Source organism: Lucilia sericata, unplaced genomic scaffold (genome assembly GCF_015586225.1).
Source record: "Lucilia sericata isolate MDLA Ls3-8-SP2 unplaced genomic scaffold, ASM1558622v1 Contig001034F_arrow, whole genome shotgun sequence".
Taxonomy (NCBI): domain Eukaryota; kingdom Metazoa; phylum Arthropoda; class Insecta; order Diptera; family Calliphoridae; genus Lucilia; species Lucilia sericata.
This window is the reverse complement of record NW_023995015.1, coordinates 84,345-101,294: the sequence shown is the minus strand read 5'-3', so window position 1 is coordinate 101,294 and position 16,950 is coordinate 84,345. Positions and strand designations below refer to the sequence as shown.

The window sequence follows — 16,950 nt, the reverse complement described above, 5'->3', positions numbered from 1 at the left end:
TTTCCGAATGACATTAATATCAGTCACTCATAACCATTTGCCACGCTTGAAACTAAAACCTAATAATGTTTTTAACGAAACATTGGAATTCAAAATAACTAACTTATAGGGTATTCCTCTTTCACTTATTACCAGTTGTCACTTGACTCCCCATTTCATAAATATTTCCTTTCCAACGCCTCGTTCTGTTTCCTACAATCTTTCATTCATTCTTAACATTTGTTTATTTATTTTAGCAAAAAAAATTTCATGCAAACTTCACACAAACAAGATCACACGCTACGAACATTTTAAAAGTTCAATAAAGCATTTTTTTCAAGAATTTCATTCATAAAATTTTATGCTTCACTACATCTGTTACAGTAAATCACACTAAACATAAACAACAACAAACTAAACATCACGTACACTCAGTAGAAAACACCATAAACTAGTTTTGAATACTCTGTGGTCATTTCGAAAAACTCGAATCTAAAACTCTCTTCCAAAGGTTTATACCACGTTTTCTTATTGGCTGACAATAACGACTGTCGTCGACATCGTGCCAACAGCCAGCCATCGTGTTTTAATGGATTTTACTGTTCACAATTCAGACTTGTTTTCTTCGTTACATATGTGATCATCGATCGTGCGATCATCGTTTGTTGGTGTTATATGAAGTGGCTGGCTGGCTGGCAGTGAGCGCGTGGCCTATGGACGAGTGTATGGAAGCTTTAGTTTATGGTTGGTGGTGTCTATGGTTTGGGAAACAACAGAACAGCTCTCTCGTGTTTATGTTGGATTCAACATTGTGACACTTTTATTCATTCATTCATACAAGTGGCTCTTTTTTAAAGGGGGGGTTCTCTGTTTGTAGTTGTTAATGCAATTGCTTTTGTGGGGATCACAGAAAATAATAAAAATATTGTCTTCCAACAAGACAAGATCATTTCAAATGTGAACGTGTTGAAGTTAAGACGTTTCGTTGGAGGTTCTTAAAAAGTTTGTTGTGTGTGTTCTAAAGAAAACGTTAGCAAAATATTAAAAAATTCTAACAAAAAAAGAATTTCTAAACCTAAAAAAATAATAAAATAATAAATTTTAAAAAATACCAAGAAATAAGTAAATTGTTAGTGTTGTTTCAATTTTCTAAATAAAAGTGAATGAGTTTTACCGCCAGAATGCCACCCAATCATCAATTTATGCTTAATTCTTTACCTATGGAACCCGTATCGCGTACTTATCAGTATCGCAAGATTATGAAGCCCATGTTAGAGCGTAAACGACGTGCTCGGATTAACAAGTGTTTGGATGAGTTAAAGGATTTAATGACCGGCACCTTGCAAGCGGTAGGTCTTTAAAATTTTTGAATTAAATTATACATTTTAATTGAAATGATTTCTAATGCAAGATTTTAAAGTGAAGATTAATGATTTTTTTTCATCGAAGAAAATGCTAAATATTTAGATCTGTTAATTTTGTTAAAATTTAAACTTATTCAGAAAATTTTATGTTCTGATTGGTTTATACTTTTAAACTCTAAAATTTTAATGAATTAAAAACAACTTTGGAATCTTTAAAACTTGTTAACAGTTCATAAAGCTATTTATCTGTACCTCTTTTTATTATCATTTTTAAAGAGCTTTAATTGTAAGAGAGTTACAAATGTGTAACACTCGAGCTAAATGTATGTTTATGGGCGGGACGATTTACAATTAATTAGATAATGAATTGAAGGGGCGTAGCCAAATATGTAATGTAAACATAAACTGTAATGTTATACATATAAAGTGTTTATGAATCTTACTTATGTGTTGATTAAAAAGTTCCGAATTTTTTTTATTGATAAAAAATTTTTTGAAATCTCTATAAAGCCTAATCTTGTGTTTAACAATTGATGTGTGAAATGTTTATTTACTTTTAAGATTTTTGCGCATAATGAATTCTTTTCAAATCGTTGTGACACACTTCTATTTTCAAATTGTTTATTAAATAAACAAATAAACAAATATTTCTAAATTGTCTAGAATATTTAGAAGATTTTAAGTTTTTATGTTAAATAGATTCTTGGAATTAAAAAAAAATTTTAAAATACGATTAAAAACATATTATCAATACTACTCACAGTTCTCGTATTTCCGAGAAAAAATTGTCTAATTAACAATCGGAATTGTACGGTTGTATCGTAGTATGTCGTAATTTATTTATTATTTTTAGTACATACTATGTTACAATGATACGACATCGATTATGAATTGGTCAAATATTAAACTTGTAAACTTGTATTATTTTAAAATACAGATGAAATATTGATGAAAAAACATATTTAAAACAATTTTCCTCAATATATGTATTTAACATAAAACTACAAAATTTCAAATTTTAACTAGGAAACTTCTCGAAAGCTTGTCTGACAGAATTATTGAAGATTTGGATCGCGAAGATATCTGAGGTCTTCAGAAAACTGATTTCAACAGACACACAGACGGACATGGCTTAATCGACTCTGCTATCTATAAGGATTCATATATATGTATATTAGGGTTATAACCTAAATCAGGCCCTATCACTACGTAGTAACTAGTAATGTTCTTATAACGAAAGCTTGTTTCTCAGGTCATTTTGGTGCCAAAAAACCTTCCGCGCAAATCGATTTTCTAAAACTATTCACAAACAAATTTTCTTGAATTTTTAATAGTATAATATACATTTTTGGAAGCTTATTTTGAAAGAAGGGTAAAGCGCTTCCCCTATCCTTGAGTTTTCTCCGTATAGATGTCATGGTAAAACAATGACACTAGTTTATATCAAAAATTTCCAGTTTTGTATTAAAAAATTTAAAATTTTGTTTGCCCCTGAAAAAGTAATATACTTTTCCGACGTATATTTTTATGCTCTATGTGGAACGGATAGGGCCGATTTGAAATATCGGAAAATTATATTTTGGAAATTACAAACGGAATGACAAACTTATATGTATATGCCCTTTTCATGAAGGTGAAGGGTATAATAAGGGAGATATGGGCAATGTTTTGAAATAACCCATGGTAATATGAAATCGACGCCTTTACTGGTATCTCCCTTACAAACTGAAGGGAGATACCAGTAAATAGCAAAAATTAGATGGTTTAGCGAAACCACCAGTCTCAATTCAAAGTCAACTTGGCCTCTATAAGTTACTTCTAGGTCAAGCTTACTATTAAGCTTTCGTAGGAAGCATATAAGAACACTTTTATCAAGCATAACGGGATACTGTGTAACGCCAGAAAAATGGGTCTCGAATACAACAACTACTGTCGAAGTTGTCATAATGAAGATGAAGGGGAAACAATATCTACGATCCTTTGCTATTGTCCGTTATTCAGTGAGAGCAGACAACATTGCTTCGGCTCTGCTGTTCTCTATTATATGGAGGAGCTATCTGGTATAAGCCTAAAAAGTGTCATAAACTTTGTAAACCAAACCATCTTGTTTAATTCTGGAAGTTAATGGGACCCCAGTTATGTGGAGCCATGTGAGCCACTTATAACAGATTGAGTGTGATAGAATGATAGAATGATATTTAAAGAAAAACACAATGAAAACTACAACAACATGCAGATTTAGGTTATACGTTGTTGTTGTATTTATTTCCTGAAATCAAGGATGGGAAGAATTTATGAATGAAATTAGATTTTTTTTTGTAAAAATAACAAAATAAGAAAAAAAAAATTAAACATAAAAATTCAAAATATAAGAAAAAAATAGTAATTTTTTAAAATTTCGAAATATTGTTATCAATGTTCCATATTGAACGAAACTAATTTTATAAAGAAATTGATATCGAATTTAATCATAAAATCATAATAAGAGATTTATAAGTGTTTTTCGTTTTAAAACGCTTTATTAAGCATATGTTACAGATTGGATTGACTAGTTCTTTTAGAACAAATTAGTTAAATTTTAGGTTTTGTATCGATCAATATAAAAGTGGTAGAAATATAATAATGATCTTGAAAAACTGTTCTTAATTGTTTATAGAAACAGCGTTACAAAACTAAAATACTTTTGCTAGGATTTTGTAAACACTTTACTCTTAGGAAAAGCGGTACAGATTTTTGCCTTAAAAGTGAAGGAAATTTAGAAAATTGTTGTGCTAATGTTACAATTTATCCATCGTCAATTTCTGATTTTTTTTTTGCAAAAGATCACAAAGGTTTTGTGAATTATTATTTACTAAATTAGTTAATTTCTTCAGCTAATTCGTATTTTTCATATAAAAACCCAACGGCAACCTCACGGCTTCCTTAAGCCAAAAACGAATCAGCTGATTCATAGCAGAACGGAACGTTGAAACTAATTGAATCTTATGACTATAAAGATTGAAAGATTCTAAAGCTATTTTTAATAGAATGTGTGAATTATTTTTAACTTAGTTCTTTTTGTTGCAATATTCTTGGTAAACGAATCTTACAACTAAATATTTTTTAAAACATTTTTTTAAATAAGTAATCGCTGACGTTAAATTTAATAAAAAACTTATTTCTTCACTTTCAGGACGGTGAAAATGTCTCTAAACTCGAAAAGGCTGATATACTCGAATTAACCGTAAGACATTTGCAACGTTTGCGAGAGAAAAATGCTCTATTCGTACGCCATAATGAATCTTTAAATATGGAGAAATTTTGGTCTGGTTTTCAGCATTGTGCCGCCGAAGTAGCACAATTTCTTAATAAATACGACCAACATATAAGTGGTGAATTAATACAACATATCAGCAGCTATGTGCCAAATATTAGAGCCGCACCAGGTGGAGCAGCAACCCCAACCTCAGCAACAGTAAATAGTAGATTAGCCAACAGTTTTACAGCTCCCAGAGCAGTAATAAGCCGAGAATTGACAGCATATAACCAAAGAATACCATATAATAAAATAACAGTGGGACAAATGCCCATTATGCCCATAAATTCCCATAATATGCCTAGTAAAGAAGAACCACAAATGCCATATGAAATGGGTAGAGAAATGAAAAAAGAATTGGTAGAGGAGGGTATTAATGTATGGAGACCCTGGTAGATTTTTTGCCCAAATTAAAATAAAAAGTTATTTTAAAGAATAAATAAAAAAAGTATTTTTAAATTTAATTTTAATGTTATAAATAAATAAATTTAAATTTACGTGTAAAACATGCTAAGGACTAAAGCTTTAATAATATGTATTTAATTTTAACTTAACTTACTACCAAGTAGTTTTTTCTATATTTAATTTTAATATATTTTTCACTCACCTGTTGTACGATGTAAATAATTTTCAAAATTTTTATTTTTATAAGTTTATTTCGATATTTTCTGTTCATAAATTTTATTTGTTTTATTTTTTTAATTGTATTTTCTTTTTTAACATTTTAGTTTTTAAACAAAAACAAATATTTTTTTTGTGTTTCAAATTTTTTTCGCAAAATAAAATTATATAAAAAAATTCTATAACATTGTTCAAAATTTTATTTTATTTTTTATTATTTTTTGTTTTATTTAAAAACGGACTTAACCATGCTTAAATTTATAAAAAAAAGGATTTTAAACTTAAAATTTAATATTGCTTAAATACAAATATAATTTTTATTTTGTATTTCATTTTTTGTAATTTTTTATTAGGCTTGAAAATGTGTTTTTTTTTTCTTTGTTATTGTATTTGATAATATTTTTATTTTTTTTTAATTCACAAAATATATTTTGTGAAAAATAGATTTTCTATATATTTTTATAAATTTTATTTCTTATTTTGTTTTGGAATTAATTTAGAAGCAATAAATCTTGTATTTTGAAATCTTTGTTGGATTTTCCTTGAATGTTTTTTTTTAAGTTCATTTCTTCGGTGTTTTATTTCATTGTTTTTCTTTATATTTTATTTCATTTTATTTTATAGTATTAAGTATAATTATAATTTTATAAAATAAATATATTTACAAGATGAATTTTCACTCTATTTTTTCTTCTCACTGACTCAAGTCAAGTAAAGTTCTTGAGATATTTTAACTTGAACATAATTTTGATAAACTTTGAATTGATATTTTTCATCTCATTTCTACGTTTTAGTTTAATAAGAACACTTGCTTAATAGTTAGATTTCCCAAAAAACAGTTTCTTATAGCGGAAGTCATGAACTAGAACTGAACTAGAACTGAACTAGAACTGAACTAGAACTGAACTAGAACTGAACTAGAACTGAACTAGAACTGAACTAGAACTGAACTAGAACTGAACTAGAACTGAACTAGAACTGAACTAGAACTGAACTAGAACTGAACTAGAACTGAACTAGAACTGAACTAGAACTAGAACTAGAACTGAACTAGAACTGAACTAGAACTGAACTAGAACTGAACTAGAACTGAACTAGAACTGAACCAGAACTGAACTAGAACTGAACTAGAACTGAACTAGAACTGAACTAGAACTGAACTAGAACTGAACTAGAACTGAACTAGAACTGAACTAGAACTGAACTAGAACTGAACTAGAACTGAACTAGAACTGAACTAGAACTGAACTAGAACTGAACTAGAACTGAACTAGAACTGAACTAGAACTGAACTAGAACTGAACTAGAACTGAACTAGAACTGAACTAGAACTGAACTAGAACTGAACTAGAACTGAACTAGAACTGAACTAGAACTGAACTAGAACTGAACTAGAACTGAACTAGAACTGAACTAGAACTGAACTAGAACTGAACTAGAACTGAACTAGAACTGAACTAGAACTGAACTAGAACTGAACTAGAACTGAACTAGAACTGAACTAGAACTGAACTAGAACTGAACTAGAACTGAACTAGAACTGAACTAGAACTGAACTAGAACTGAACTAGAACTGAACTAGAACTGAACTAGAACTGAACTAGAACTGAACTAGAACTGAACTAGAACTGAACTAGAACTGAACTAGAACTGAACTAGAACTGAACTAGAACTGAACTAGAACTGAACTAGAACTGAACTAGAACTGAACTAGAACTGAACTAGAACTGAACTAGAACTGAACTAGAACTGAACTAGAACTGAACTAGAACTGAACTAGAACTGAACTAGAACTGAACTAGAACTGAACTAGAACTGAACTAGAACTGAACTAGAACTGAACTAGAACTGAACTAGAACTGAACTAGAACTGAACTAGAACTGAACTAGAACTGAACTAGAACTGAACTAGAACTGAACTAGAACTGAACTAGAACTGAACTAGAACTAGAACTGAACTAGAACTGAACTGAAGAACTAGAACTGAACTAGAAGAACTGAACTAGAACTGAACTAGAACTGAACTAACTAGAACTGAACTAGAACTAGAACTGAACTAGAACTGAACTAGAACTGAACTAGAATCGATCTAGTACTTTAAAAACTGATCTAGAAAACTGTAGTAGAATTAACTGCAAAACTTCTCTTTTTAAACATCTTTCGATAATATTTCTAACTTTGTCAAACAAATCTTTCAAACATCATCAAGAAGTGACTTAAACGATTACATCTGGAAGACAAAATTATTTCGCAAAGTATCTTCTATTTTTCGGTCGCCTATATTCCGGTTTTCTTCCAATTGTTGGCAGGGATTAAACCAGTTATCGGTAAACAGCTTGCGCATACATTCATCTTTTATAGAAAAAAACTCCAACTATGTTAGAGAGCTTTTTGTCCCTTTAAAACGCCATTTTCTGACTCGTACGTTGAGTATATACAATCCAATTTTATACATGACTAATCAAAAGATTATGATCATTTTAAACATTACATTAGGAATACTCAGTTCATATATGGATTTATGTGGAATTATCTTCACTAATATAAACTTTATGGAGTGGTCCGGTCAAAACGGAGTCTCTTCGATTTTACTTGACAGTTCGCGTGTAGTGAACTACCACGTAAACCAACCAACCATAAACTTTATAACTTAGATCGCGATATTACGGAGGTAGGATTTCTATGGAATCTTGGGCCAATTAACATGGAAAGAAATTCTAAAATAATTCAAACCTGAAGAATTCTTTCCAGTGTTAAATTAAAATCTTATTTTAAACCAAAACATAACCTCGAAATTTCAAACATTACAAAGTTTATCAAAAACATGACTTTATAAAAAAAATCTCTACCATTTTAGCTAAAAAAGGCCTTGTAGTAATGAGCAACAAACTAAAGAGTGACATTTTAGGTTTTTTAATTGTGTAATTTTTTTTCCATTTTATTTATAATTTATATACGAATAAAGAGTGTAAAAATTTAAAGTAAGCGTTGAAAATTGATTGTTGCAGCTAAAAATTTATGTTTTTTTGTCAAGTATTTTATAAAGTGATTTTATTTTTATTTATTTATTTTTTTTTTTTTTTTATTTAAAATTTAAGTGATAGATTTTGTTTTATATTATTGTGTAGAAGTAATTACTTTATTTTATTTATTTAAGGCATGCTTAATAAACGTGCTTTTTTTAAATAGCATTTACAAGTTTAAATACAAATGTTTTTACTCAGCTTTTTTACAATTGTACTTTTTAAGATTTATATAACATCTTATAAAAAGAATATTATAGAAATCTTTGTGAAATCATTTGAAAAAAAACTGGTTGTCGTATTTTAATAGTATTATCGTAATTTAAATAATTTAAGGAGCTTTAAAGATTTAAGTTATATTTTATTATTTCTACAATATTTGCATAGTTATTATATTAAGGATTATTTATATTTTTTATTATTATTATTACAAAATCCTCTGATTTAAATACAAAAATAATTTTAGCTAGAAAATGGTTTGTGATACATAAAGAGATTTAAATTGTTGCATAAAGTGAAAAAAATATTACGCAAAAGTTTACTAATTATAAAATTATATAAAATTTTTATAAAATTGTAAAAAACTTAGGAATTTGAAAATTTATAAAAAAAACTAAAGTGCCTGGTGGTTGAAAAGTAAAAAATAATTTTATACACAGAGAGGAAAAAATATACACGCCTGGTACCAAATTGACACCATACTGTTTATAATTTTTCAATAACATCCGTTATCAACGTATATACATACATACGACAAGACTATGTAATGTTGACAACATTGCAACAATTCGTTGTCGAAATCTAAGTTTTATACACATCCGTTGTCTAAATGTTAACAAACGTGGTAAGCTCACTATTGACAAATAATCCATTGCCAATAGTGTACCTACTGTTTGTAGAGAAATTATTATTTTATAATGACAGTATAATTAGAAGCTTAGACATTATGTCTTCCTCTCTTTCCTAGCTCTTTAAATGACAACGAAAAACGCCTTTTGATATTGGCTATCGCTTTTAAAAACTTCTTCTTATCATGCACAAATTGTGAAATAGAAAGAAGATATGCAAAGCGTGCTCTTGAAGTAAAGACAATAACTAGTGTGCATGGTGTATACAATCGGATTGATCACCGATCTACAAAGATCCTTCTGAAACTTTGTTTGATATAGGTCAATAGAGCTCTAAGGATTAATTACCTCTATATATCATTCCAAACCATATCTGCATGAAAAAAACTAAATTTCATCAAGTATACCGTTACTTTGACGTAAAGATAAATAGTTATAATATTAAAAGGGAGTAATAAAGATCTCTCCAAAAGTGGATGATCTGTGACGTACTTCAATTTCACTTACTTCGAATTGCAGCAAAACTTTATACATTTTCGGGAACTTTTAATATCATCAGACAAGGTTACGGAGACGGTCCACAGAGGAAGTTGAATCAGTTAAGTTTTAGATTGATCGCTTAGTGTAAACCCACCAAACACTAGGGGCGGGGCAACAATGTTTCGATGTTTAGTGGTGACAGAAGATTTTTTGTAAGAACAACAAACAAAACATATCTATCAAAATAAACTCACACGTTATCGATACGAATGGTTCCATGTGTGAGTGGGGATAGTGGTTGTTTTGTCATCCCTAGTTTCAAAAGGCTAAAACCTCGCTAAAAAAAATAGCGGCAAACTAGATGAGGTGCTAAAGGATTGGCGGAAGGAATATCCTACTTAGAATCCCTATCTATCTTTGGTGACTACACAACATCCAAACATGTTAATGAATGTCTAATGTGTCTTATGGAAATTTGGCCATGTTTCGATCTTGGTGGAAGTCAGTTGTATTCCTGTCGATATATATTATCGTTGTCCAAATCTCCTACTTGACAGAAGGACAACAAACATGACGCTATATTCGAACCTAGAGTTGATCTGGGTGGCGGATTACTGTGACACAATTGGTTATGTAACGAAAAGGATATTGACATACATATGTATGCATTAGTCTTAGGTATAGATTATCGTTGTCCAAATCTCCTACTTGACAGAAGGACAACAAACAAGGCAATATCTATCGAAATTAACTCACTCGTTATCGATACGAATGGATCCATGTGTGAGAGGTGGTAGCGGTAGGTTTTTAATCCCTTGTTTGGGAAGTAACCTAAAACTTCGCCATAAAAGAAGCAGTAAACTGGATGAGGTACTTATCGAGAGAGGTTTATGAATGTCTAATGTGTCTTAAGGAAATGTCGCTATATTCGAACCTAGAGTTACTCTAGGTACCGAATTAGTCTGATACAATCGGTAATGTAATTGCGGATGAGCTGGCTAAAGCCTCTTAACGAAAGGGACATTGACATACTTATGTATTATTCGGAATACCGCTATTATAATGTAACACTGTATAGGTCTGTTCAGAACGTGACCTCATCATTATCCACAAAGGATGATCATGTAACTTTCAGATAATCGTGTTGACGGGACACTATTTAACAATTATGCCTGGTTAGCCCTCATAAAGACTTCAGCGGAAGTTTCAACAATGAGGACAAATAAATGTCCATTGTTATTCTGTATCAAATTGGCTACTTTTGTCCACAATTTAACGGATCTCTTCGGGATTTATATTAGTTCATCTACGCAACTTAATTATTTTAAATAGTGGATCGAGGTATGAACTTTCACTCCTTTTTAAGTGACAGCCTATTTAAACTAATTTTACCGGCGATAAACGGGACTTATAAACGAATAATAGGGACCGAATAAGCTCATACGTGATCGAATAAGCTTTCGTATTGAAAACACATTTTTAATCGAAATTATGCTTAAATGTACTAGATTTCTGTTACAATATAAAATGCCATCTCAAAAAATATTGAGACAAATTCGGTCCAAAATTTACTGTATGTTATCATAATGAACTTTATGTATAAATTATACCGTCGGAAAGACAAAAGCTTTACACAGAAGACTTAAATTATACCAACTCTTACTTAAAGCGTTAAAGGAAGCTTAAGAAGAAATTTTTCTGATATTTTTCCCATAAAAGCTTGATTTATATTAAGAACAAATAAGTTTGCTTATTTTCAAGTTCAGAAGGTTTCTACAAAATAAAATAAATATTTGAGGAACTAAGCAGTCTATAACTTAGTTATGAGACTTAGTGTTGTGCAACTTTATCCCCACTTGGATTAATATGAAGCACAAAGAAAAGAAAGTCTCAATTTTTTAAATCTACATTCTCCCCCTATAGACTACAATTTGTTACAAAATAATACAATAAAAAAAACTATAACAATAATATAAAGTTTTAAAAAAGTTTCTAAATAATCCAACCATTCACTGTAAGCCAATCGCTTTTAGCTATGAAGCACTTTAAACTTAAGCAACATCTTTTGAGAGGAATGAAAGAAACAAGAAGAAAAAAACAAGCAAAACTAAAAACGGAAATAAAACGAGAATAAAATGTAGAAAAATAACAAGCCGACAAGGCGCATAACAAAAGATTATTATAAAAATCTTACGAAAAAAATACAGTTTTTCTGTTTTTGTTTTATATTATTTAATAAATATTCTTTTAAAATAAATTTAAAGTTTTTTTTATTACAAATATTTATAAAGATAATATTCTTGTTTTTTTTTACTAAATAGTATTACGTATGTATATAAAATAGTAAAAAAATGTAGAGAAAAAACAATTTGAATACACAACAGAAAGAAAATTAAATAAAATATTTTAGATTAAATTAAAAATAAGTTTAAAATATTTTACAATAATAGTTTTGTTTTAAAATAAAAACAAAGAAAAAGAAGCTTTTTGAAGTAGTAAGCATTTAAAAGTTAAACTTTAATGGTTTTTACCAGGTTTTGGTAAAGACAACTAAAAGTTCTTTGCTAAGCTTTTCAGCTAAACAAACCTTTTCTTTGTATTTATTTGTTGTACTTAAAAATAAATTAAAAATCAAAATATAAATTAAAATATTTTAAAAACTTTTTTTCGTTACAGAAAATCTATTTTTGTTTAGACAAAATAAACTGTTAAAGCTTTAAGTGAAAAAAAGTTTTTGAAATATTTTAATTATTTTAATAAGGAGTATAGAAAGCTGTATCCACACATAAAATTACAGAAATTATTTTAGAATGGTGATTAAATAATTAAGATTTAAGTACTTTAATAAAAAAATATTTATTGGTGTTTTTATTAAAAAAAAAATTATTTAAAAAGGTGTTTAAGAGAAGTAGTATGTATATTCTTGTGTATGATGGTGGTAGTTGATTTGTTTTTACAATTAAGTAGAAAAATATGTATGTAGAATGTGAAGAGAAAAGAGATTATAAAAGCTGTAGAGAGAAAAAAAGTTATTAAAACTTTATATTGCCTTAAAGTTGCAGAATAAAGTTTTTTTATATAAATATGTTTTTATATTAGATTTTTTATTTATAGTTTATTTTTAAAAATTTAGTTAAAATTTTCATTTGTTTTAAATATATTTAAGTTAAAGGTGTTGTTTTAAGGATTTTAGTTTTAATTAAAATTTGTTTTTTATAATTTTATATAAAAATCATAATATGAAAGCTTTTTAAAAAACAAAATGAAATGAAACATGCATAAAATATTTAAAATCTGCAAATAGGTATAATAAGTTGAAAAATAAACATGCCCAAATTTGTTTAAAAATAAATAAAAGCATTTTTATATTTTTTTGTGGAAATTTTGTTTGTAAAAAATAATTTACCTTCTTTTTTTTTTTGGTTAATTTATTAGAAAAAACATCATGCTTTTGACGTAGTAATTGTTTTTTTTTTTATTAATTTTTGTTATTTTTTATAACATTAGTGCTGTTTTTGAAAATTTTGAAAAATATGTGTGTAATAAAAAATGTTTAAAATTTTAACCAATTGTTTTAATTTTTGAATTTGTTTTTACTTTGGCTTATAAATTTTTTTAATAAATATTTTTGATTTTATTTTTATTCATTCCGTTTTTTTTAAGTAAATTTTTTTTTATTCAAATATTAAATGAGCCTTAACAACAACACTTAAAACTACATATTTGTAAATATTAATAATTTGTTTTATAATTTTTATTTTTTGGTTTTTATTTGTTATTTAAAAAAAAAGCGTTTTATTCTGTTGGTTTTAATTGGTGTTAATATTTATTTTTTGAATTTTAGGTTTTCTGTTCATTTTTAATTTTTAACACTTATTGATGATTTTGTTTATCTAGTAGAGTTGCAGTTTTTTAGGTATTTCTGAGAACGAGTTTATGAATAAGTGTGATTAACTTTAAAGCACAAGATCAGATAAATCTATAGATGAAACCGATCATGTTTGGACTAGTTTTTACTTTATTTTAAAAATAAGTCCAGAAAATGTTGAAAGATAGTAAGTTGTTAAAAAAATTATCAAATATTCGACTCCTTTCTTAATATAAAACAATTTTCCTTTATTGATATGTTAGTTCATAAGCTTTCAAAAGCTCTAAAACAACAGCATTTATCTCCTCAATTGTACTATAAAGCTCTGAAGAATCTGTAGCTTTGCGAGTATTTGAGATTTTAGTGAGATTTTGTCTATAAGCTAAAAGCTTACAAAAGCTCACTTTTATTAATGTAATTGAGCACTAAAACTTTTGACTGAAAATTGACCTTTTTACATCAACATTTCATTCAAAAAGTGATAACTGGACTCGTCTACTTTTTCTCATAATCACAGTTCTTTTTGATCACCAATAAAAAGCATTTTAGTGTACAAAGATCATTGCTCATAATTTCTTATGGTGATCCTCTTTGGAAGAACTGTTAACTTTACTCGGGGAAGTCTTGTACTATAACGCTTTAGTGAAAGAAATTCGTTAATAAGCAGCATTAGTTTGTGATCCTCTTTGGGAGATCTCTTAGAGTCCTATGGTGATTTAGTGAATTCACGTATTATATATCATGGAGAAAATTCACGAATTATTTTCTTAAAGTGGTTTGTTTGGATGATCTAAAGCACTGATCGCTTCTCGTCGCTTCATGGTGCATTTTATTATGCAATTTATTGATTCTTGATAACTTTTTTTATTTGCATCCAAATATCATTTTGAATTTGAAATGATCACATTAGCAATAAATAATAAGAATGATCAAATGAATGTGATCAGGAAATAATCAAGATTTCGACATATGTATGTTTAAAGAAACGTCAACAAAACGCGAAAGAGCTTGATCTCGAATAACGAGAGTAGAGATTAGATGCGATCTTATACTAATCTAGACCATTAAAAAGACGTCAACGAAAGCGTGGCTTCGAAAGCGTGATAAAGAATGAGTTTTTATCGTGTAAATTTTGACTTTTCCGAATGAATACAAACACCACTGGGCTATGGGATGAACCAAACGTAATAATACGGTGCCCATAGATCATTTATAGCTCATAATTTCTTATGGTGATCCTTTTTGGGAGATCTCTTAACCTTTCTCTAGAAAATCGGAGTTGTGTCCTATGGCGATTTAGTGAATCAAATTCACGTATTATCTGATTATCTAAAGCAAAAATTCTCCTCGCTTCATGCAAGTCAATTTTTTGATTCTTGATCACTTGCATCCAAATATCATTTTGAATTTATTAGTGAAGTTGAAATGATCATATTAGCAATAAATAATAAGAATGATCAAATGAATGTGATCAGGAAATAATCAAGAGATCGACATATGTATGTTTTTATCTTAAAGAAACGTCAACAAAACGCGAGAAAGTTTAATCTCGAATATCGAGAGTAGAGATTAGATGCGATCCTACTTATACTGATCTAGATTTTGATCTAGACCATTAAAAAGACGTCAATTAAAGCGTGACTTCGAAAGCATAATAAAGAATGAGTTTTTATGGTGTGAATTTTGACTCTCCCGAATGAAAACAAACACCATTGGGCTGTGGGAGGAACCAAACGTAATATTACGGTGTCCATAGATCATTCATTTCTCATAATTTTATATGATGATCCTTTTTGGGGGATCTCTTAACCTTTCTCTAGAAAATCCGAGTAGTGTCCTATGGCGATTTAGTGAGTCAAATTCACGTATTATCTGGAGGAATTTCGCAATTTTTTCCTTAAACTCGTTTGTTTTGAAGATCTAAAGCACCAATTCTCCTCGCTTCATGCAAGTCAATTTTTTGATTCTTGATCAGTTCTTTTATTTGCATCCAAATATCATTTTGAATTTTTTAGAGAAGTTGAAATGATCACATTAGCAATAAATAATAAGAATGATCAAATGAATGTGATCAGGAAATAATCAAGATTTCGACATATGAATCTATATATCTTAAAGAAACAAAACGCGAGAGAGTTTGATCTCGAATATCGAGAGTATAGATTAGATGCGATCCTACTTATACTGATCTAGACCATTAACGCTGACTTCAGCGTGACTTCGAATGCATGATAAAGAATGAGTTTTTGTGGTGTGAATTTTGACTTACCCGAATGAAAACAAACACCATTGGCCGACTATTTAAAAAGTTTTCCTTATAAAGTTCTTAACACAAATGATATTCTGAAAAAAGCATCCAAATAACAGTATGAATTTTTGAGTGAAGTTGGAATGATCACATTATGTGAGTTTTTATTGTTAGACCGAAGAATAGTTGATCCATCTTTCAATTTAGTCAAAAAAATGAGTCAATAAAGAGATCTGCCAATATTGATATCAAATGATGAGATTAGAGATCAAAAGTTTTTGATTGAACATCTAGATATCGATTTATACTTCAAAAAAGACAATAATGAAAGGGTGATTTAGAGAGCGTGATATAGATATTGATACAATGATCACGAATGACTAGAGTCAATCAAATACTGATGTAGATTGCGATGTAGAAACTTAACGATCTCAACGAAAACGTAACTTGGAGAGTATGATTAAGATCGAGTTTATGTGGTGCCTTAGAGAGAACTTAATGATCGCGAATATGATTCTAGTGCTAATGATGTCTATGGTTTGTATCATTCAAAAACAGATAATTCAAGCGAATTCTTGGTACTTAATCATTTTAAATTAATAGCAACAGCCATTAACTTAAAAGCAATTTAGAAATGACTTATTATTAAAAAATTTCAATTTATTTGGAAACAACATTTTTTTCTTATATCATTCCCAGAAATACCCAAACTTAGTTAAGTTTTTCTTTTTAAAATTGTTTTAATTTAGTTTAATTTTATTTCGTTTGGTTGGTTTCCTAAATATGTCTATCAAATAAATTAAATAGGGCTTTTCTTTCCTGGAAGTATTTTAATTTTCTTTTCCTCTCTCTCGTGTCAGTAAACGTTTTCCTCTATTTTTTTCTTTTTTTGCGTAAAAATGTCTGTGTTAAAGGTAGATTAAGTAAATAGGAAGTAGTTTTAATAGGTTTCTTTTTTGTCTATCTTTATTTGTATTTTATTCACTTTTACCAGAAAATGTAGAAGAAAAACAAAAACGCACCTTTATATTCGACCTTAATTTGTTTGTTTAGCTGTGTTGTATGTAGAAAAGTTTGTTATTTTTGTTTTGTTAATTTTTATGAAGAGTTTTTCCTTTAATTTTATTTTTATCTAAATATGTATGAATTTTTGGGTGGGTGGTTAGATTTTCCTTTTATCCATCTTTTGTTAAGTAGTTTTTCAAGTGTTTATGTGTGTGAGAG

The 16,950-nt window shown here is 28.6% G+C and overlaps 1 protein-coding gene across 1 annotated transcript; it reads left to right on the top strand.

Moving 5' to 3' along the window:
• Window positions 1–950: 950 nt before the first annotated feature.
• LOC119609678 (enhancer of split mgamma protein-like) lies at window positions 951–5,241 on the top strand. Its single transcript, XM_037964549.1, has 2 exons — window positions 951–1,328; window positions 4,516–5,241. The coding sequence occupies exons 1-2, from the start codon at window positions 1,143–1,145 to the stop codon at window positions 5,032–5,034; spliced, it is 705 nt and encodes a 234-aa protein (XP_037820477.1). The 5' UTR covers window positions 951–1,142; the 3' UTR covers window positions 5,035–5,241.
• Window positions 5,242–16,950: the final 11,709 nt, after the last annotated feature.

Excerpts from the sequence above, each read along its gene's own strand:
- LOC119609678 (XM_037964549.1), top strand. The coding sequence starts at position 1,143 with ATGAGTTTTACCGCCAGAATGCCACCCAATCATCAATTTATGCTTAAT. Across the intron at positions 1,329-4,515 it reads TGACCGGCACCTTGCAAGCG|GACGGTGAAAATGTCTCTAA; the intron begins GTAGGTCTTTAA and ends CTTCACTTTCAG.